Source organism: Mesoplodon densirostris, chromosome 17, assembly GCF_025265405.1.
Source record: "Mesoplodon densirostris isolate mMesDen1 chromosome 17, mMesDen1 primary haplotype, whole genome shotgun sequence".
Taxonomy (NCBI): Eukaryota; Metazoa; Chordata; class Mammalia; order Artiodactyla; family Ziphiidae; genus Mesoplodon; species Mesoplodon densirostris.
This window is the reverse complement of record NC_082677.1, coordinates 5,892,970-5,914,448: the sequence shown is the minus strand read 5'-3', so window position 1 is coordinate 5,914,448 and position 21,479 is coordinate 5,892,970. Positions and strand designations below refer to the sequence as shown.

The window sequence follows — 21,479 nt, the reverse complement described above, 5'->3', positions numbered from 1 at the left end:
CTAGCAACGGTTACCCCACGCGATTGGAGACTGGGTCCCCAGTACAACTTTAGAGACAGATACTTTTATTTACAGAAAATCAGTTATTTCTCTTAAGGAACCCCAAGGTCCAAGGCAGCAGATGAGGACACGGTGCCACATCATTACCCTGTTCCTGACCGGCCTTCCCCTGCGACAGGACAGGCTCTGGTGCTGGGCCTGCCATACCAGCCCCGCTCTTTTACTGCACCCCCAGCAGCACCAGCACCGGCAGCGTGGTGGATACCTTCTTGAGGGCCATTACTGTACATTTCTCAGCACTCGGCTTACTTAGGACTGTCCCACCACATCACAAGTGTTAGATTAAGTTGAAACCACAAAGGGGAAGAGTCAGGATTTCTGATTTACCGGGGGAATCCTTGGGCTCTTTGCAGATTTGCCCACTTCCTCCCCAGCAACCTTCAGATTCCATTCACCAGTGGGCTGATGGCGAGACAAAGCCCCAACCTCGGCCAAGCCAAAAAATTGCTGCTCAGCCCAAATGCTCTGGACCCAGGGGCCCACTTGCCTTATAGCCACACACCTAAAAGAGGTATAAATCATGCCAGTTATATTTATGACATAAAAGCTACAGCATTTGGTGATCAAAAAGCCAGGTACAGGACTTCCCTGGTGGCACAGTGGTTAAGAATCTGCCTGCCAATGCAGGGGACACGGGTTCGAGCCCTGGTCCGGGAAGATCCCACATGCCACAGGTTCACCACAACTACTAATCCCATGCACCACAACTACTGAGGTTGCGCTCTAGAGCCTGCGAGCCACAACTACTAAGCCCGTGTGCCACAACTCTTGAAGCCCGCGCGCCTAGAGCCTGTGCTCCGCAACGAGAGAAGCCACCACAAGGAGAAGCCAATGCACCTCGACGAAGAGTAGCCCCTGCTCTCCGCAACTAGAGAAAGTCCGCACGCAGCAACAAAGACCCAACGCAGTCAAAAAAAACCCAGTTATGATTCCCAGGTCTCTGACTTTGCTGACTGGACAGGTGATGTCATTAGTTTAAACAGGGATTTCAGGAGGGAATTGGATTTATAAGGAAGATGGTATATGTTTTGGACATTTTAAAGTGTGCAGTGGCTTTTTAAAATACTCGGGTGGAAGCTCTGGGTGTCAAGTTCAAGAGAACTGGGTGAACCTGAGATTTGGGAGTGATGGGTATATTGGTGGTTGATCACAAGTGTGGATGTGATTGACAGGACAGAAGAGGAGCTGGGATGGAACCTGAGAAACAGTACCCTTGGAGAAGCAAACCCACCGAGGAAACTAAGGAGCTCTCAGGGTAACAGAAAGATCGAGTTGTGTCATGGAACCCAAAGGGAGATAATATTTCAAGAAGGAGGAGTTTGTTCAATGGCATCCAAGGCAACAGAGGTCAAGAAAGACAAGCATTGAAGTTAGGTTATGAATTTCTCAGATAGATAAGACCTATCCAAGTCTGTTTTGGCATATTATTGACCAAGGTCATATGATCAGATTATATTGTCTTTCAACAACTTGTGCTTGGAGTTGTATGATTAAACTCTTATGAGCACAGTATTGACAATCACCTACTAAGCAGTCATTGCTTAGTGTAACTAAGATCTTTTCACCACATCTTACTTTGCTGATTTTATCAGAAGCTTAAAAGCCACTTTCTTCTTGAAACTAACGAAATCTAGTAGCTACTATATTCTGTTTTGGCTTTGCCACTTGAATATGGCACTGCCTGGTACAGCACAGGTTCTTTTGAGATCAGTGTGTCTATTCATGCGTCAGGTGGTAACTCAATTCTCCCACACTTTTTACTGGAATACCATGAAAACATTTTGAACATGATATGACATCCTTGGTCTTCATTTAGCTTGGGTGTATCGTTTATATATTTAGTCCACCTCTTTTCTCTTTACTCTGACATTGCTAAAGTACTTCTACTTGGAGCCAATGTGATCATAAGTGGAAATACAAATACAGGTGACATCAAGTGCCAGTACTTGATTATAAGACAATTCAGAATATGCTTACGTTAAAATCTCTAGGTCATTAAACTGAAAACATAAAATTTCAAAATTCTCCTGGAGACCTCTGCCCTGGAAAATACAGCTTTTGATCCCGTGGTTCCCTGTGAATGCATTCCTCCCCGTTACAAGAAGTAGTAAATCCAGCTCGTTCATCTGCAGGTGTGTTCCTGGTGGGCTTGCTGGGGGGAATGTACTGTCCCTCCTTTGCTCCGGGGATGTGCTGTATGCACACCTCGAGGGTTTCATCACAACGATCCGGTAAGGCTGTTAATGCCCACCTGACAGATGGGACAGAAATGGACGTTCATAGAGATGAAATAATTAGCCCAAGGTTGCATCACCAAGAAGAGCCAGCGACCACATTCCAGACCCCGGCTAACGCTGCCAGAAGCACTCTCCCCCTACCCGGGGGTACGGGCGCCCCTACCCGGTCCCCCTCTTCTGCGTTTCTCTGAGCACTTGCCTGGCCCGCACGGATGCTACAGTAGCCTGCCTCCCAAAATGTTACTTCTGCAATAAATCTCCTGTGTGCTTCCGTGAGAAGCGGTATTCGGACCCAGAAAAGCTCTCTAACCTCAGAGTCCTTGCACGAACCCGGGGCTGCCGCCTGCGGCGGCCCCACCGGGGCCTCCGGGGGCGGGCGCTCGGGAGCGACGTCGGAGCGGACCAATCCCCGCGGGGGTGCCGGCCAAGGGGCCCAGTCGCAGGAAAGCAGGACAGCGACCGCCCAGGCGGCGGGGGACCAGCACCCCCGAGGCCCGTCTCCTGGGCCGGAGGCGATGCTCGGCTGGCGCGGCTGAGTCACCGCGAGGGCAAGCCGGGCCGCGGACCCAGCGACAGCCCGCCGACGGCTCAGGGAGCAGCCGCCCGGCACACGGGCCCCGCGGGAGCTCGCCGGGCGGAGCCCGCAGTGCCACGCAGGAGCTGAGCGAGGGCTGCGCGGTGAACTGTCACCGTTGTCACTCTGGACGCGGAAGTGCGCTTTCCTATTTTGCTTTAAAATCAGGGCTTGCGGTCTCCCGACCTGTGCATCTGGTCGAATTCAGCGGCAATTCCCCTTCCCATCCCAGCGCGGCGGCGCAAACCCAGCCTCCGTGCGCGCTTGCTGCCCAGGAGGCACCGCGGGCGCAGGGCAGCCCCTGAAAGGAGACAGCCCCCGAGACTCCGGCCCCGAAAACGGTCAGACCCGCGCCTAGCTCGGCAGGAAGACTGTGACCGTGGGGTGAGTTAAAACAACATAAACAAACCCTTACGATTGGAAGCTGCTTTTTAAAGGCCCCCTTCCTGTCTGCTGTCCACAAGCAGCAAAATCAATAATAAACAATTACGTAATTGTCGTGTCCCCAGAGCAACCTGTTTCCCTTATGAAAACCAGCTGGCAGTATTCAGTGTGGGAGTTGTAGTGTGACCACTGGATAGCCAAAGTGGTAGACAGCTTATTAAGACTATCTTAAAGAATCATCTCAAGGGCGGGTTGAGTCCTTAAAGGCCAGCTCTTAAAAATGGTTAAGTATGACAGTCTCAGGTTTACGGAGTACCCTGTTCCTAAGTGAAAGTTATTTTCTTAGGAAGTGCTTACTGCTTTCTGTTCCCTAGTTTGCTTGTTTACTCCACAAAATTCCCCTAACTCCCCATCATTGAAAATCTAGCCTCTCAGATAAGAGTGCAACTGATTCTCTCTCTCCTTTTCTTCTTAATAGAATTTCGGCTACCTACCCAAGCAAGATGAAGATTCCATTTGTGGAACCCGCCATTTGCCTTAGTGTATTTGCTATGACTTTGACTGCTCCACTGACAACACAATATGTGTACAGGAGAATATGGGAGGAAACAGGCAACTACAGCATTGCACCTGATAGCAATGTTTCTGAGTGTGCAAAAAACAAAAGCAGCCCAATTTTCACATTCCAGGAGGTAAGAAATTAAAATATTCCTAACATGTATTAAAAAGGGAATGTGCAACAGGATTTTAAAGGAAAGAGGATAGTGCACTCCTCATACATGGATCTCTTTAAGGGTCACCCTAAAACCCCTAAGTCCCAAACCAAAAGCCTTTACTCTCCTTTCTGTCTGAAGCTTCCTGACACCTTTAATCTGCCTCTTCTACTTAAAACCCCCTTCTTCTTCTGTGACACTGGCTCTTCTCCTTTGTCTCATCTCCTCCGTGGTTGTCTCCTTTCTTCTTCCCCACGGAAAGCCTGAAAGTTGGGACAGGGCAGGCTGGAATGGTACTTGGTGGCCAGGGGTGGGGTGAAGCGTGGGTCCTGCCTTTCCCTTGCCCGCTTCCTCCCTACCCGCTTCCGCTTCACGGGCATGACCCAGTTTTCAGTGACCCCAGAAAGTGGCCCATCCCTGAGGACTGTGGGCCCGGCACCAGGGTCTGTCATGGGGTGAGGGTGGCATTTGTCATCCATCGTTCGGTGGTATCAAATCAGTTTGACCCCCCAGCGCTGAGGAGGACCTGTGTGAGGATATGGGGGTGGGGAGCACCCACTTGCGCTCTGAGGACCCGGAACATGTGCAGCCAGATGCTCCAGAGCCTGTCCTTCCCCACGTCCAGCCTCCTCCCCAGGAGGTACGTCGCCAGTCTCCATTCCCTTAGGCGGTCTCTAACAGTCTACCAGTGTCCAAATGCAAAGGAGAGCGAGCATCCAGATTTGGAAATTCCCCCCCGCCCGACCAATGCCTGAAGAACAACCACACTTGTAAACTTTGAACTCTTCCCCTTGGGAATATTCTGTGATGGCAAAAGAGTGGTGCTGCTTCCCCAGTCAAAAGATGAAAAGAGTCTAAGGGACTCTGAGTCAGCTGCACCCATGGAAAAAAGAACAGATTATTTCTCAACAGCCATGCAGATATCGAGGTTCTGGCCTAGAGTGAGGTCATAAAAACAGAAGGGCCGACAAGGGGCTCTCCTCTTGGTTTTGTCTCCCTTTAAGAATGTTTCCTGTTACATGTATATAATCTCCAGGGAGTAAGAAGGTTCCAGAGGCTCATCCGTTTCTGCATTTCCTTCTGTGAGTTCCTTCACCAGCCCCCTGGGAGCAGTGGGAGGGACAGAGGAGAGGACTTGAGTGTCTGGAAAGGTCGGCTGTCCTCACCCTCTAGGGTGACGGAAGACGGGCCTTGGTCCAGCCGCTTTGGTGACCTCTGTGACTGTGCAGGTGATGAGTATTGGCCCCGCTCCCTGCCTAACCCAGCTGCTGAAAGCCCCCCACTGCCCAGAGCAGGGGTCTCATTTTGAAGATTTTTGCCAAATGTTTTAATCGATTGACTGCTCTTTCACTGGATTAATGTTCAAGAGAACATACCGCCCTAGATCCTTGCCTTACAGTCGGTGCACTAGAGCGACAGGTGCTTCTTCTCAGATTGGGGAACTAGAAACCATCCCACCCGCAACTGGGACAGGGCGTGGCGACCCACTCACCACTCGCTCCTTAGGACAGAGTAACACTTCCTTCTGGCCCCTTCCCTGGATCCTGTCCCTGCTCAGCTTCTCAGAGAATATTCTGCCCCCTTTAAATCCAAGAACAATGTTCCCTGTTCTGTGAGCTTCCACTTAGAGATCTGTGGACTGTTCTTGTAACCCTAAAAATAAGAGATGTCATAGCACAGGGTCAGCCCCTGATAAAATAAATAAATGATTTTTTCAGCTCAGATTTTTCTTGCCGCTCTCCCAGAAGATCAATTGTGTGTAAGAATACAATATGTTGAACCTCTGTTATGCCATTTTTTTTTTTTTTTTTTTTTTTTTTTTTTGCGGTATGCGGGCCTCTCACTGTTATGGCCTCTCCCGTTGCGGAGCACAGGCTCCGGACGCGCAGGCCCAGCGGCCATAGCCCACGGGCCCAGCCGCTCCGCGGCACATGGGATCCTCCCGGACCGGGGCACGAACCCGTATCCCCTGCATCGGCAGGCGGACTCTCAACCACTGCGCCACCAGGGAGGCCCCTGGTTATGCCATTTTTATTTAACCTTCCCACATAACAAATATACACACTTACAAATGTATTGGTATGCAAGATAGTATTATGAATTTCAGGGTACAAATATAAGAATAATTGGAGCAATTTCACTTATATTTAACATTTTGAAAGTCCATTTGGATGAAAGTCATATTTTTCAATCCATCTGGGGTTAAGGTATATATAACATATATATTCATATGGATATTGATCTAACCTATCTTTCAAATCTTCAAGTTTTCTGAGCCCTGTGACTGTAAGTACAACTACATACTTCTCTTGGGCGATGAGATTAATCTCTAAAAGGCCCCTTAACAACGTGGCAAGGCTGTGGAAGGAACTCTTGGCGAAGGGCAGAGAGTAGGGAATTCTGGGATGTCTACTGACTTTTGTGGAGGAAGGAATTTTTAAGCCCCTTACCGCCCTCTCCTTCCCTTGTAAATGATTGGTTTTGAAGTGTTACACCGGCCATTGTGGCCTCATCTCTTCAGGCACCTTTCAAGATAGGGACTCCTCTGCCGCTGGAGGGGACAACTTCGGGTTACCCAATAGATCATGAAGTTGTTCTTGCTCAGGAATTTATTTATAAACCTTTTAATAACACAATCCCTGGTTACCAGCAGATAAGGAATACCTTCTGCTCAACTGGAATTAATATATGCCTTTTAGCCTATGAAATGGTGACTTCCTTAAAATTGATAGCACTTTCCTTAGTTTATCCCTGTCTCAGTACCTTGTCATTCTGTTCAATCTTGTATAGGGAATAGCTTTTTTTTTCACTCTGATTTCTCCCATCTACCCTAATATAACACATAACACATAATTATAATTCTCCAGAGTTTATAATGTTCAAACACAATTTCTTCTGTCTCAACACTGCTTTATGGTTGAACTATGCTTTGAGTTTGCTAAGATCTGAATTTCACAACATGGGTTGCAGACGAGGCGAGTAGTCTGTGTAACAGACTGGGCTGGGGTGACAGTAGGAACAAAGGAGGGGACAGGACTTAGGTGGAGGCGTGGCAGTGGGAGGAGGAGTCCCACACTGGAACACCGTGCTGAGGAGTTGAGTAAACGATAACTGTTTCCTTTATTTGTTTATTCAATAAATACTTACTTGATGGCTTCTATATCTGTAGGAGATACAAAGATGTGCTCAAAAGACCTAACCTAGTAAAAATGAAACAGCACTGACTGTACGAGGGCCCTGTGTGGAGCACCTTATGTTGACTTTAATTTTAAGTCTCCTGACAGCCTGCAAGATTGGGACTGTTGACATTCCCTCTGGTCAGATGAAGAAGCTACAGACATAAGTAATTTGGTCAGGATCACACATAGCACGCGAGTTAGAGAGGCCTATTTTACTTGATAGTTTCTCCATTTAATCAATCTATTGAGTACCTACCCTCCCTGGAAGCCCTGTTCTTGGAGCTGATGATACTATGGTGAAGAGGACAGGTTTCACCCCACCCAGGAGCTTAGGTTGTAGGAGGGAAGTCACACAGTGCACAGATCGAATAAAATATAATCTCCTGTCAAGGAGCCTGTGAGTCTCTAAGGAAAAAAACAACAAGGATAAGGGGCTGGAGCGTTGGGTGGGGATTAGTGGGGTTGCTTTGGATTGAGTGATGGTCAGGGAAGGCCCTTCTGAGGAAGTGGCTTTGAACTGAGGAAGTGAGCTGTGCGACGATCAGGCAGAGGGAACAGCAAGTGGCATGGAGGTTTGTGGCGTGGCTTGTCGGCCGAGAGGAGTGAGGAAGGGGAAATGAATCAGAGGCGCCGTGATGTGGGGTCGCCCCCCGCCGTGATAAGGAGTTTGCATTTATTCCAGTGTAAGGAAAGCCACTGGGGGTTTGACAGAGGAGTGACACAAGCTGATGTGTGTTTTTAAAGACCACTCAAACTGTGGTGTACAGAACTGACTGTATTTGAATCCAGATTCCTCTGACTCCAGAGCTCAAGCTCTTAATCAATACACAAAAAAGTACAGCTGGGGAATGATAACTGTTCTATGAGAAGGTTCAGAAAAAGGAGTGATGACCCCTGTTTGGGAATTTCAGGGAAATCTAAGTGGGACCTGACTATGGACTGTGCCTGGAACATAGACCGTATCTGGGAGGGGAGTGGGGATAACGCTGAAGATGAGATCAGGCCACGTCTCGGGGGCCTTAAATAGCAGGCTAAGGAGTGTGGACTTTCCCAGGCAGTGGGGAGACACTGCAGCTTCTGAGCAGGTGAGAGACGTGCCGACAGTGTGCTGTGGTGCCCTGCAGCACGTGCCCAGCAGCAGTGTCTGTGATCTCCAAAGTGGTAAGACTGACATTATATTCTGAATTGAATGAAGAGACCGGTTAGATGCCAGAGTGGTCCAGGTGAAAACCAATGGGAGTTGTCATCCAAGTGGCAACTATGGGACCATCAAGAAGGTAAAGTGAGAAATTTTAGGGGGACAGGATAGATTGTGTTGGGGAGCATGGACGAAGGGAAAGGCTAGAAGCAAAGATGACTGAAGTTTTGGGTTTGAGTGACCACAACATTTCCTGGCAACATGGAATGGCCTGAATTATATAAATATATAAAAATAAAAATAGGCTCACTATTTTAAAAAACCCTTAATTCCGTATCTGATATTTTTGTGGTTCATCATATTTTTGTGATATTTTTGTGGTTTTTAAGGTACTTTCTAAATATTACGTGAATAAATCTTTTTTAAAATGAGTTTAGTAATCCCCATTATAAAAACGGCACATATCCTTTAATATAAAGTTTGGAAAATACAGAGAAGTGGCGAGAAGAAAATGCTTTTAAATCACCCCAAGTTCTTCCCATCAAATACCTAGTGTAACAATTGTTACATCTGCCAATCCACGTGTACGTAGTTGTTTTGGGCCTCAGGAAAGTTGAGTTTAGCTCACTCCTTAGTTCATGGCACGCTACCATCTTTAGTCAATGCAAAGCTCCTCTTTGAGTTTTAGTAAATAAATAAATTAATAATAATAAATAAATAAACTTAATTTTTAGTAAATAAAGGAATATTTGTGGAGACACGTGAAAAGGACAACTGAGCTCTATCTAAATAAAGGCCTATCAGATACGATGTTTACATGTGATATTCATTTCCCTTTAGAGTAGACAGAAAGGTGTATCATGGAAAAGGTACCGTTCTTGCTTTAGAACAGTGGTCATGATGTCTTAGTGCTAACTGTTCACAGAAGAAAGAGAAGTCATTACATGACCCGTCCCCGAGGCCTTGGGTTCTGTGGATCCTCTGTATAAGTCAGACATACACCAGTACACACACTTTTATTTTTATGGATTAATGTCTCCACTGTGGTACTTGAATACTGTGACTGAGCACTGATGATTGTATCACCTCTTGATACTTGCTTTGTGAACTGGATGAAGATTTAAGCTATATCAAACCCCTGTACTAGAGATTCCCCATCCCTGACCTACTGGCAATATCAAGAAAAAGTATGTACCAGGGTATTTTTAGGCATATTGTATAAGCCTCTGTAAACACTTTGTCTTCTTTTTATTTCTTTGCAGGAAGTTCAGAAAAAAGTGTCTCTCTTTAACCTGCAGATGGACATAAGTGGGTTAATTCCTGGTCTCGTGTCTACATTCATGCTTCTGTCTCATAGTGACCACGGAGGACGGAAGTTCCCTTTGATTCTGTCTTCTGTTGGTGCTCTTGCAAACAGTGCTTGGCTCTGTTTGCTTTCCTATTTTGCCTTTCCAATCCAGCTTTTGATTGCATCTACCTTTTTGGGTGCACTTTGTGGCAATTACACCACACTTCTGGGCGCCTCTTTTGCCTACATAGTTGATCAGTGTAAAGAAAAGAAACAAAGAACAATTCGAATAGCTATAATTGACTTCCTCCTTGGAATTGTCACTGGATTAACAGGATTGTCTTCTGGCTATTTTATTAGAGAACTAGGTTTTGTGTGGTCGTTTTTAATTGCTACTATGGCTCTTGCTGTTAACTTGATTTATATTTTATTCTTTCTTGAGGATTCGATGAAAGAGCCTTCATCTCAGAATGTTTCTATATCATGGACTGAAGGCTTTAAAAACTTATTTTACCGAACTTACATGCTTTTTAAAAATAATTCTGGTGAGCAACGATCTTTGCTCTGTTTGTTGCTTTTTACAATGATCACTTATTTTTTCGTGACAGTTGGCATTTCCCCCATTTTTATCCTTTATGAATTGGATTCACCACTCTGCTGGGATGAAGTTTTAATAGGTTATGGATCAGCTTTGGGTAGTGTCTCTTTTTTCAGTAGTTTCCTAGGAATATGGCTTTTTTCTTATTGTATGGAAGATATTCACATGGCCTTCATTGGAATTTTTACCACCATGGTAGGAATGGCTATGACTGCTTTTGCCAGAACAACACTGATGATGTTTTTAGGTAAGTTACAAATGTAGCCTAGAACTGTGTATTGATGTTTACATAAAATGAATTTAGTCTGTTGGGTGAGAAACTTTAATATAAAATTCTCTATTTAATGCATTTTAGTTCAAGTAAAGGTAATTTGTTTAAAGCCAGTTTGCCAGAAGCTGAAAACCAACTGACTTTAAAGAAAAAAAAAAAAGTTGAATAACCACAATTTTCCAAATTTGCATATTTGCCGAAAAATTGTTTTGAGGAACATTCTTCTTGTGAATCAGTCCTTCAAAATAGCATTCACCAACTTGAATATTTCTTAAAATGATGCTAAGAAGGCTACAATTTTAAGACAACTGTGTAAAGTATACTCAAAAGATACATTAAAAAAATTCATTGAATATATTCAAGAAGATTTTGCAAATTGATCTTTCAGCAAATTGGTCATTTCATGAATTGGCTTTTGATGAATCACTTTCTGGCAAATAGGACTGCTTCCTTAACTAGGGCTTGAGTGAGATACTGTGTTTGAAAGGGTTAAAGGATCTGTTAAAGTGGGACCTCAAGAAAGATCCAATTTAGTCTTTTTCTACAAAGGCAGTGTTAACCTCTTGCTATCTTGCAGGGAAGCAGGGTGACCAAACAGAATTGGGCTTAATTTCCATCTACAGCACTAAGTGACCTTGGGCAAGTTACTGAACTACTCTGAGCCCTTGTTTTTTCATCTATAAAATGGGCATAGTGGTACCTAATTCAGAGGGTTATAACGAATATTAGAAGAGATAACTGTAAATCACTTAGCGCAATGCCAAGGGTTCAGTAAATGCCAGTTCTCCCTCCCTGTTTCCCTTGGAGTTGCCAACGCCAAGTAAGTTAATATATGTGAAAACATGTTGAAAACTTTAAAGTGGTCTGCAAATGTAATATCTTACCATTTTGTCATATAACTAAAAATGCTACTATTAAGGGTCAATTTAAGAGCAGAGGCAACTTGTGTTCGTGAAATTATTCAGCCACAAAGATGAACAAGCAAGAAGATAAGAAACCAATTTACCAATAAGTAGATCAATATAATAAAAGAATTTTAACAATGAGAATGCCAAGTCTGAAAGAGCAAAAACAGAAAACAAAAAATTTATCAACAGTCGCAACCTGCTAATAAACACGACGTTACTATAATAACTAGGGAAACAGATCAATTTCAAGTGGCAGATTATATAGATCTGGACCTGTAACTTCCATGAACTCTTGTTCTCTGCACTAGAATAAGAATTTAAGAGTAAACTTAAACTTGAGAGTAATCTTAAACTGACCTGTCTATAGTCTATCTTAATTCATTAAACAGAATTCTACCATTAATTAATTCAGCCGTTAGATGCAATGAGTTAAGATGCTTAAAGAAAATGAAGTATTTAGAGATTAAGTGTACCACCTTTAAAACGAACCCTTAGTTTTCTGATTCAGCCAGTAATTTCCGACTATTCCTCTCACAGTCAGGCTGCCATTCCTTTTCACTGTTGTGCCACTCTCTGTTCTACGGTCCATGATATCAAAAGTGGTTCGTTCTACTGAACAAGGTGAGTTTAATTTGCTTAAGGAATAGAATGAATCTATGATCTGTACCAATTCATATCTGTGTATAATCAGTGTTTGATTCTTCAGGATATTCTACAATCCTTTTTCTGCACAGAACTCCTTTTGAATTGGTAAGGTCTGTGTTAGGAAGAGCTTATATTCAAGCAAGGGAGCCCCTGCCCGGGGCCTGGTGCTTTAGAGGGCTTTCTCTGGAGCTGCTCCGCCCCAAGGGGAGAGGAGACCTCAGGGCCAGGCTATATGCCCCCTGGGAGCCCACAACACTCCCCACTTCTAGACTACACTCAGGGTACGTGGGTCCCCATAACTCCCAGCTGAACAGCTCACATCCAGTGAATGCCTTGATGATCCTCTTCCTCAGACCCATTCCCCTGAGGGTAGACTGTGACCCCAGTGTGCTCTCCTATACACCAAAGGGGTAGCCAAAGGGTGACTCTTTACAGGAGGGTCTGGCCCAACCTTGGAATTGCAGGGCGGGGTGTCTACACCCACGTGTAAATGACCCTTTCTGAGCAGAACAAGAGGTAGAATACAATGTGGGTGGCTGCAGTCTGCAGGCTGGGTGGGGACTGGGTGGTGAGGGGCAGCTCTCCCAGGGCTGTCATGTTCCACATGGAGCTCTACAACGTCTGAGAACTCTAAGTTTGTGTCTGACCTCCAAATCGTTAGGAAGGTATTTCCTCAGAGCAGGGAGACAGAACAGACCTTAGTTAACAGTCTGTTAGTCAGAATTATAACTTTTTGTTTTTGGCTGCGCCACACGTCTTACATGATCTCAGTTCCCCGACCAGGGATTGAACCCAGGCCACATCAGTGAAGGCCCAGAATCCTAACCACTAGGCCACCAGGGAACTCCCAGAATTAGAACTTTTAAATACTTAGAACTTGGAGGCCTCTAATTGTATTCTTACGCTGGATCCCACAAATGTTAGAGCTGGGCCTGAGTCAGAGTCCTAGAGAAAACAGCCTCCCACTCAGCTGATTCAATCAAGAGACTTCGGGGAGGGGCAGCGCAGAGGAGAGGACGGCCCACGGAGGGAGGGAACAGAGGAGAACCCGCACAGCCGTCTCCCCCTGGACCCCACGACCAAGTCCAAGGAGGTCCAAGTCATAGTATCGGGGGGTCAGCCTCCCGAGCACAGAGCAGGGCACAGAAGATCAAACAGCTGAGGGGGAGGGCAGAGAATAACCAGTACAGACGGAAAACAAAAATTAAATCTCTAGTTAGAACCGGGTACTTGTTAGATATTAGGCATCTGTGGTTGACCTCCTTTTCCTTTGATCATACGAATATTATGAGACCTTGGAGCTTGCTTTTGTTCCATGTCTTAGCCTGGTGCAAATGTTCATATCAATTGTTTATGAATAATTCATAATTATGCTATTGTACTTATGGCACTTTAGTCAACACTGGAGAAGACTGCATAATTCAATAAGGTTGAAAATATATTTCTTGATTCTTTTCCACTCGTAAGATGTAGCTATATATTCACACAGCTGTTTATAGATTGTGTGATGAGGATTAATTGGAAAACCACTTAGGAATATAAAAACTACAGTATGTAAAAACCTACCTGCTTCCTTGAATTATGCAACGGTTTCTTAGATACGAAACCAAAAGCACAACAAAAAAAGAAAAAATAGATAAATTAGACTTTATCAAAATTAAAAACTGTTATGCTTCAAAAGACACCATCAAGAAAGTGAAAAGACAGCCCACTGAATGGGAGACTATATTTGCAAATCATACGTCTGATAAGGAACTTGTATCCAAAATATATAAAAACTATTAAAACTCAGCAATAAAAAGACAACCCAATTAAAAAATGGGCAAAGGATTTGAATTGACATCTCCCTAAAGAAGATGTACAAATGGCCAACAGACACATGAAAAAGTGCTCAACATCATTAGGCATCAGGGAAAGGCAAATCAAAACCACAATGAGACCCACTAGGATGGCCAAGATGAAAAAGATAGACCATAAGAAGTGTTGATGAGCATGTGGAGAAATTGGAACCCTCATACACTGCTGGTGGGAATGTAAAATGATGCAGCCATTTTACCAAACAGTTTGGTAGCTCCTCATAAAGTTAAACAGAGCTACCTTATGACTCAGCAATTCCATTCCTAGGTATATACCGAAGAGAAATGAAAACATGTCCACACAAAATCTTGTACACACATGTTCACAGTAGCATTATCTGTAACAGTCAAGAAGCATAAGCAATGCAAATGTCCATGAACTGATGAATAAACAAAATGAGGTGTGTCTGTCCAACGGAATATAATTTCGCACTAAAAAGAAATGAAGTAATAAGTTGTGCTGCTCAGGGAAGTTCAGCAACAAGTTAGAGCTACTTCACGAGATGGTTGTCAGAACACAGCACGGCCTGACCGAGTTCCCAACAAGAAAGGACTCAAGCGGCTGCATAATAGGATTAGCACCATACCACCTGTCCCCGGCTGTAGCAAGGGATCAGAAGTAAAATGAAACAATAACGTAGATACGTAACTAGGAGAACTTCTTTCCAATTAAACTAACTTCCTCTATTGTCATAAATCATAGAGGCATTAAGTCCATATGCTACTTGATGACTGGTAATTGCCCTTGAATGAAGCTTTTACTCATTCATTTGACAAATATATATTAAATGTCTACCAGGTGCCAGCACAGCTACGCCCTGAGGACACAGCAGTGAAAAAAGCATATGTGCCCTTGACATTGACAGAACTTTCATTTTGGTCAAAAGAAGACACATCTCTGATAACCCAGCATTCTGCAGAGAGATGTTTGTTTTATGAACATGTGTCCTGTTGTTCAGTGAAGACTCTGAAGCGCAGTGTATGAGAATATGTTTAATAAAGTGAAAGTTTAAATAGATAAAAATCAATACACAGTCTAAAAGATCAAGACCGTGGGGAAAGTTAGAGTCTAGACATGTAAACTATAACCAAGCTGGGTCCCCAAGCTTGCCCTTTTCCTTCCTATCAGTCCAATCAAACACAATTATTTACAGGATTTGCACTGTCTGTAAGAAAAATATATTACAATTCGTCATGGAAAAGTAAACTCGGCAAAGTAGGGAACAAGCAATGGCTTAAGAAGAGTCTGCAGAAACTACGTAGGAACTTATGCCACGGAAGCCACAGAGAGCTGAGAACAGCCACATTTGTAGTGATACAGGATTTGACAAAGAGGAAAAAACACATCAAGATGACCAGCTGTCTTTCGGAAGTTTCACTCTTCAGTCAGTATGGTCTTGGATTCCAGACTAAACTCAAAACTTGTAGAATAATGACCATTTCTCTGATTGTGAGCTTGGGCCGACCATGCAGCCATTTCAGGCTTCTTGAGCAATGCTCCATGGCCTGCCCTTTCCCACACTCAGCGTGTGGCAAGCGGGAAGGACAGCAGAGTCCCCTCAGAGGGGAGCCAGTTGTAAGCACGTAAGACAGAAAAATATGTTTTAAAGAATCACTCAATGTCAGACTGTGGCATAACCTTCACTACAGCACCGGGCACTTACGTAGTTACTTGATGAGTCACACAGGAATCTTGTGTGACTGAACTTCTTGTTACTCTGGAGGAAGAGATCAAATTCAAATTGCAGAATGTATGGTAAGAAGATTATCTCTCCGCCTTGCCTGTCACTCTCGCCAGATCTGACTTGACCTTTCAGAGGGCCGGTGGGTGGGACGTTGCTTGCCTGGGAGCCATCCTGCCCCTGCAGGTGTGTCCCAAATTAGCGCAGGGACTGAGAGTGGAAGGTGGCACCGCGAACCTCAGGGGCAGGTGGGGCTGCGTCTTAGGCTGTAGCAGGGACGGGAGATGCGGCGGATTCCACACGCCTCAGCTGCCAGTGCCTTTTAGCTTTGCCGCACGGACCCTGGAAGTACTGATTCCAGCTCCTCTCACACCAGGTCCAGGGAGAGCTCCTGAGCTCCGTTTCTTCACCCACAAAACGGGTGACTGCCTTCTCAGGGATTTTGAGGGAGTAGCTTTCCTTCACCAAGCAGTGCCCCCAGGTCTGCACTTTTCACTGAGTAGCCGTTTTCTGCATTATTTTTGTCTGTTGTTTTGTAACTCAGCCTTTTCTCTCTCTCCCTCCACACCCTGACCCCAAACAGGCACCATGTTCGCTTGTCTCGCTTTCTTAGAAACACTTGGCGGAATCACTGCAGTTTCTACTTTCAACGGAATTTATTCAGCCACCGTTGCTTGGTACAAAGGCTTCGTCTTTCTGCTCTCCGCTGTTTTATTACTAATTCCAGCCATCAGTCTATGGTATGTCATTACTTTTTATCCTTTTATCAAAGGACAGATGGATTGAATTCCCTGACCTCACCAGTACAATTACATAGGTCTGTTGAAGTTTTGCCTCGGAATGTACTTTTCTCAAGAACTTTTAGACATGAAGACATCTGTCAATAATTTTGGAGACTTAGAAAGAGACAGTGGTGTGGCCAACCAGGACTAAGAGAAGGAAACACTGGGTTAGACAGAGACTCTGAGAAGTTACCCCCTTATCTTTAAATATGAACAACTGATGAATTTAGTGTCTAAGAATATATAAGTATAATCAGTACATATATATTGATATGTATATTCAATACACATATATTCTATGAATATGTATATACATATATGTACATTCAAACAATGATTTCCTACAGTATACTATCCCCTGAAGGTCAACGATTACTCTAAGAAGATATACTTTAATACAGATTCTTGGGTAAATGACAAGAGCAGATACCATACACTGGATATTAAGAATTCTCTTCCCTTTACAGAGAGTTGGCTTATTTGATGATTTCCTTTTCAAATGTAAATATCCAAGTAAATACAAACTACAAAATTCTATTTGTGAATAGTACATAGAATGAAAAGACCAGAGGCATAAACTTACAAGAAATAGGTCTTCTCCCTCTCCCTTTCAATGAACAAACTGTGTAAGCCAACTAGATAAGTGGTTGTGAAAACGCACAAGCAAATATATTTGACACATTCTCTGGGGCCCAAGCATTGAGCTAAGAGCTCATTAACCTGCCTCTGCTGGGCTTGCCCATTTCACACGGCTGCCGCAGAGCAGGGTGATGGGGATGGGTAGAAGGTGGGGCACAGGGTCTGGCATCTGCCTTCCCCTAAGCACTGTGGGCTGTGGCTGTGAGGGAGGGAGGACAGAATCTATCCACACGGGCTTTAAACTCTGCCATGGCTGTGAACTCCTTAAAGGGCTGGCCTGCGTCTTATTCAGAGTAGGACCTCGGTACATACTGTCTCAGTGGGATGCTGATACCTAGATCCATGTTAGATGGACTACAGTAGTATTTACAGTTCCTCTGTAACTGTGATGAAAAGCTATTTTTACTAGGTATCTTTTTAGAAGGAGACTATCACCTATTGAATTGGCAAAATTAAAACTCCATGCTTTGCTAGTGAGCACGTGATGAGACCATCAGCCTTATACTCCGCTGGGAGTAGTGTTATTCGGCATTATCGTTCTTGGAAAGCAATTCATGAACATGTATCAGAAGTTTCCCCAAAAATTCATGGTATTTGAACCAGTGATCCCATTTAGAATCCTATCCTGAGGAAATGATCAGAAATGTCAAAATTTTATATATAAAGAAGTTCATTACAGCAAAAAATATTTTAATGACCAAAAAGGCCAACAACAGGAAATGGTTAAGTAAATGATGGTGCATCCATATCATGAAAAATGACTTTAATAAGAACTGTATTACGTGGGAAGTAGAATAATGGATCATTTTAATTTTATTCTTCATATATTTATAAATATTCTGTATGAACACATATAACTTTTATAATTGGAAAAATTAGTGCAGAGAGATCAAAGGTCATTATGCTTTTAATAATGCATCTAGTGTAACTGTAGTTGGTCTTCTGAGTTTTTTTTTTAATCTGTTCAATATTTTTAAAATTCAAATTACATGCTATTTTCATTATTTCCTGATGTCTTCTATCCTAGCTTCAGTTACAGGTATTAAACATGAACTTCAGTAATAGCTTTAGTTACAACTATTTTACGTGGACTGTGCAGACTAGACAGTGGGACAGGTGGACATTTTAGGGATCTGGAAGGGGAAGAACTCACGTAGATTCTTTTATTTTCGGAAAGCTACGCATAACAAGCCTGTTAGATTCAAAGTACCAGTGTCCTCCTTCTTTGTATATTTATTAAAAGCCGTGTGCCCAGGGAAAAGATGGAATACAGATTACTTATGTGCTGCCTTGATCGATGTCTTACTTGCTTTGGCAGTGCTGTCACGTGCATCAGCAGGAATGCGGGAAGCTATGTCCTGCTTATACAAGAAGAATCCAGCGGAGACACTTCAGACAGATGATTAATTGTGATTTGAAAAAAATCCAAATGCTCATATCATATACCCTTGACTTCTGAAGGATACAAACTAGCTCCACAATCAGCACTTCATGAATAATCAAGGCTGCAAGTCCTTTCTTCTAAACAGTCAGAGAAATAGTTGCTGCTCTAGCTTCTTACAGCACCATGCGCTTTGAGCACTTTACGAAGATCATGTGACATATTCCCAGTAGATAAAAGAACAAATCTCAAGACACCTCCCACTTTGGGATTTACAAAAGAAACTGAAACTGATCGGTATAAGATGGGACTAAGAAATCTGATACAATCAAAAGCAATAATCTCCCTGATACACTCCAGTCTCTCACATTAAGACAAGGAAGAACTCTTTGTCTGCCTCAGTTTCTTCATCTGCAAAATGACTTTTTGACCCCTCTCAAAGATTTTGAAGGAATAACTGTTGAAAATTATGATGAGTCAGTCGCTTATAGGAAAATGATAGAAGTTTCAAGTATTCATAATATAATTTTCTTCTACTTGGGTAATGCTTTGTTTTTTAGAGCCCATCAAGGTGTTAGTGATAGTCAAAGCTCTCAGTAGCTGCAATATCCTTCAAAGGGAAGAACTTTAATGAATACGTTTTCACTTTTCCTAATACGTTTCATCAGTGACAGGCATGATAATATTTCCATAAGTAACACAGGGGTGACTGAAAAAAAAGATTACAAGTAGTTCCTAAAGAAATGTAAAAACTGAGTAAACAGGCAATCATGATGTAAAGTAACTAGTATTTATAGAGTCAATATTCATTCCTTCTTTCTGTCAAAGGGTATCCATCTCTTACTGCCTTATACTCATCCTGGGACCACCATGGTCCCTGAAAACACTGCATCCTCTCCTGCCTCCTGTCTGCACACGGGGTTCCATGGGGCCTTCTTCCCTCCCTACGTTGAAACTTTTAAGTCTCAGCCAAGGCATAGCTTCCGCTTCCTCCGTGTCCCTTCCGGACATTTCTACCCTCACCTCCTGCCCACCTCCACCCCCCACCCCCGTCCCTGCAGGGCTCCCACAGCTCTCTGGGTACTGCCATCCAAGCATTTTCCCTTGTCTTGTAATGTTTGTTCCCCTACTAGACAATGAGCAGCTGAGGACAGGGACAATCTTTGATTCCTCATTATATCCACAATAAAATTTGAACTAAACACAGAGTTTTGTTTTCACTTGTAAAAATCATTTAAAGCTATATATTTAATGCATTATGAGAGTAACCACTGATACCATGCCATAGTCATTAAGCCAGCCTTGCAAATAAATTGAAAAATATGTAGCCCATATGCATTTATGGTTTATGGTATTGTCACAGGTCCTTCAATATCTCCCATGTTCTAAGTTTCCATACATAAGAACACAAATGTCTTGAAGTACACCTAGCTGACTAACTCCTCTGTAATCTCTTGAAAGTAGGTAGAGTCTTCTGTTTCATAACATTGTTTACGGCTTTTTCCTGTAAGGTAATCGATGATTGTTTGACCAGCAAATAGCACTCACAATTTAAAAGACTAGAAATTCTTTTTTCCAAGACCATTCCTTTCAGGTTTAGCTAATGCCTTCTGGGCTATTCTCAGAATGACCGATCGATTGATTTTTGTTTTACTTCCTGTTCAATGCTCTTCCCAGAACAAAAGAAGAAGTACTTTATGGTTTACAAAATGCTATGTCAAGTTATTTTACCCTCTTAACAACCCTGCAAAGTAGATCTTCCTTTTTCCCATTTTATGGACAAGGAAGGCAAGTCTCAGGCTTCACCTGACCATGGTTATTCAGCTACCACTAAGCAATAGTATTATACAGAGATGGATTTGGCACTGCTGAGGTTCTTCACAGAAGGGTGACAGATTATAAATCCAATATTGAGAATTGTATCAAGGAGAGTATAAAGTACCCCCCCAAACACATTAGCACTACCAGTACCCAACTAACTGCCCATAAGATTGACTTTTTTTTTCCTTGTTGCGGTACGCGGGCCTCTCACTGTTGTGGACTCTCCCGTTGCGGAGCACAGGCTCCGGACGCGCAGGCTCCGCGGCCATGGCTCACGGGCCCAGCCGCTCCACGGCATGTGGGATCTTCCCGGACCGGGGCATGAACCCGCATCCCCTGCATCTGCAGGCGGACTCTCAACCACTGCGCCACCAGGGAAGCCCGAAGATTGACTTTTTTGAGGTTAAATAAGGTCTATAACAAAGTCCCTTCCAGCTCAACCTTCCCTGATTTTACACATTCCACCTGAACTGAAGAGAACACACATGGGAATGTTTAATACAGTGGGAGGATTAACAGATAGTTTCTCAGTTGAGCAAAGACCATTTGAGATGCAATAAGTGTATCAGGGGACTGGACTGGGGTAGCCCAGGGTAAGAACACAGCATGAATGGGCTTAGCCATCTCCAAAGAGTCTGTCCTAAGAGATAATTAGTAAATGGGATGCCGGGAGCCTAGAGAAGCATGCAAGCTGATGGGGGTATTTAGCCAAGACATGGGGTGGCAGGGGTGGAGGGGAAGCTATTATCTAACCTCCTGTAATGTGACCTGATTATCTAATTATCTGAACAAAGAATATTAATGGATGACTTGTTTTTATGGTGTCTATATAAAGAGGAACCAAAAAGAAAAACATGTTCCTTTCATCTAGGACTGTACAAGGGCGGTTAGATATACCATATCTAACAGAAATAAATATTTTCATGACTCGGGAGGGTGTATTTCCGTTTCTATGAGGCTGGACTATTCAGTAGGATCCTCCATAGCCTGCACTGCACAACTCAAGAAACCCCTTTTCTCCACTCCTATGCTCACTAAATAATCCTCTGGTTACTCACTCAGTATCCAAAAATCTTGCTAATAACAATAAGGTGCCCTAAGTTCAGGCTTTCTTAAAGAAATGTCTGTATATCAGGACTACCTAAGGAATTTTTAAAAAATCTCTGGAGATTCTAATTCAGTTGGTCTGGAGTGGGGTCTTAGAATCTATGAAAAAAATCTCCCCAGGTGACAGATACACATTCAGATCCGGAAACTACTGCTCTAGATAAGTGCTTCTCACCCCTAAGTGCACATTCAGACAGTCAGCATGGGCGGGCAGTT

The 21,479-nt window shown here is 43.6% G+C and overlaps 1 protein-coding gene across 2 annotated transcripts; it reads left to right on the top strand.

Moving 5' to 3' along the window:
- The first annotated feature begins 2,769 nt into the window (after positions 1-2,769).
- On the top strand, positions 2,770-19,569 carry SLC46A3 (solute carrier family 46 member 3). 2 transcript variants are annotated; one of them, XM_060079890.1, is made up of 6 exons: positions 2,770-3,255; positions 3,734-3,947; positions 9,548-10,418; positions 11,888-11,971; positions 16,117-16,273; positions 18,273-19,569. In XM_060079890.1, exons 2-6 carry the CDS (start codon positions 3,759-3,761, stop codon positions 18,355-18,357), a joined length of 1,386 nt encoding a protein of 461 aa, XP_059935873.1. In that variant the 5' UTR covers positions 2,770-3,255; positions 3,734-3,758; the 3' UTR covers positions 18,358-19,569. The 2 variants fall into 2 exon arrangements, with proteins under 2 accessions (XP_059935873.1, XP_059935874.1); XM_060079891.1 differs by lacking the exon at positions 11,888-11,971.
- Positions 19,570-21,479: the final 1,910 nt, after the last annotated feature.

Bases quoted from the DNA above. Each gene is read 5' to 3' on its own strand.
- SLC46A3 (XM_060079890.1), top strand. From the start codon at position 3,759: ATGAAGATTCCATTTGTGGAACCCGCCATTTGCCTTAGTGTATTTGCT. The intron at 10,419-11,887 runs GTAAGTTACAAA...TTCCTCTCACAG, and splicing joins AACACTGATGATGTTTTTAG to TCAGGCTGCCATTCCTTTTC. The intron at 16,274-18,272 runs GTATGTCATTAC...TTGCTTTGGCAG, and splicing joins ATTCCAGCCATCAGTCTATG to TGCTGTCACGTGCATCAGCA.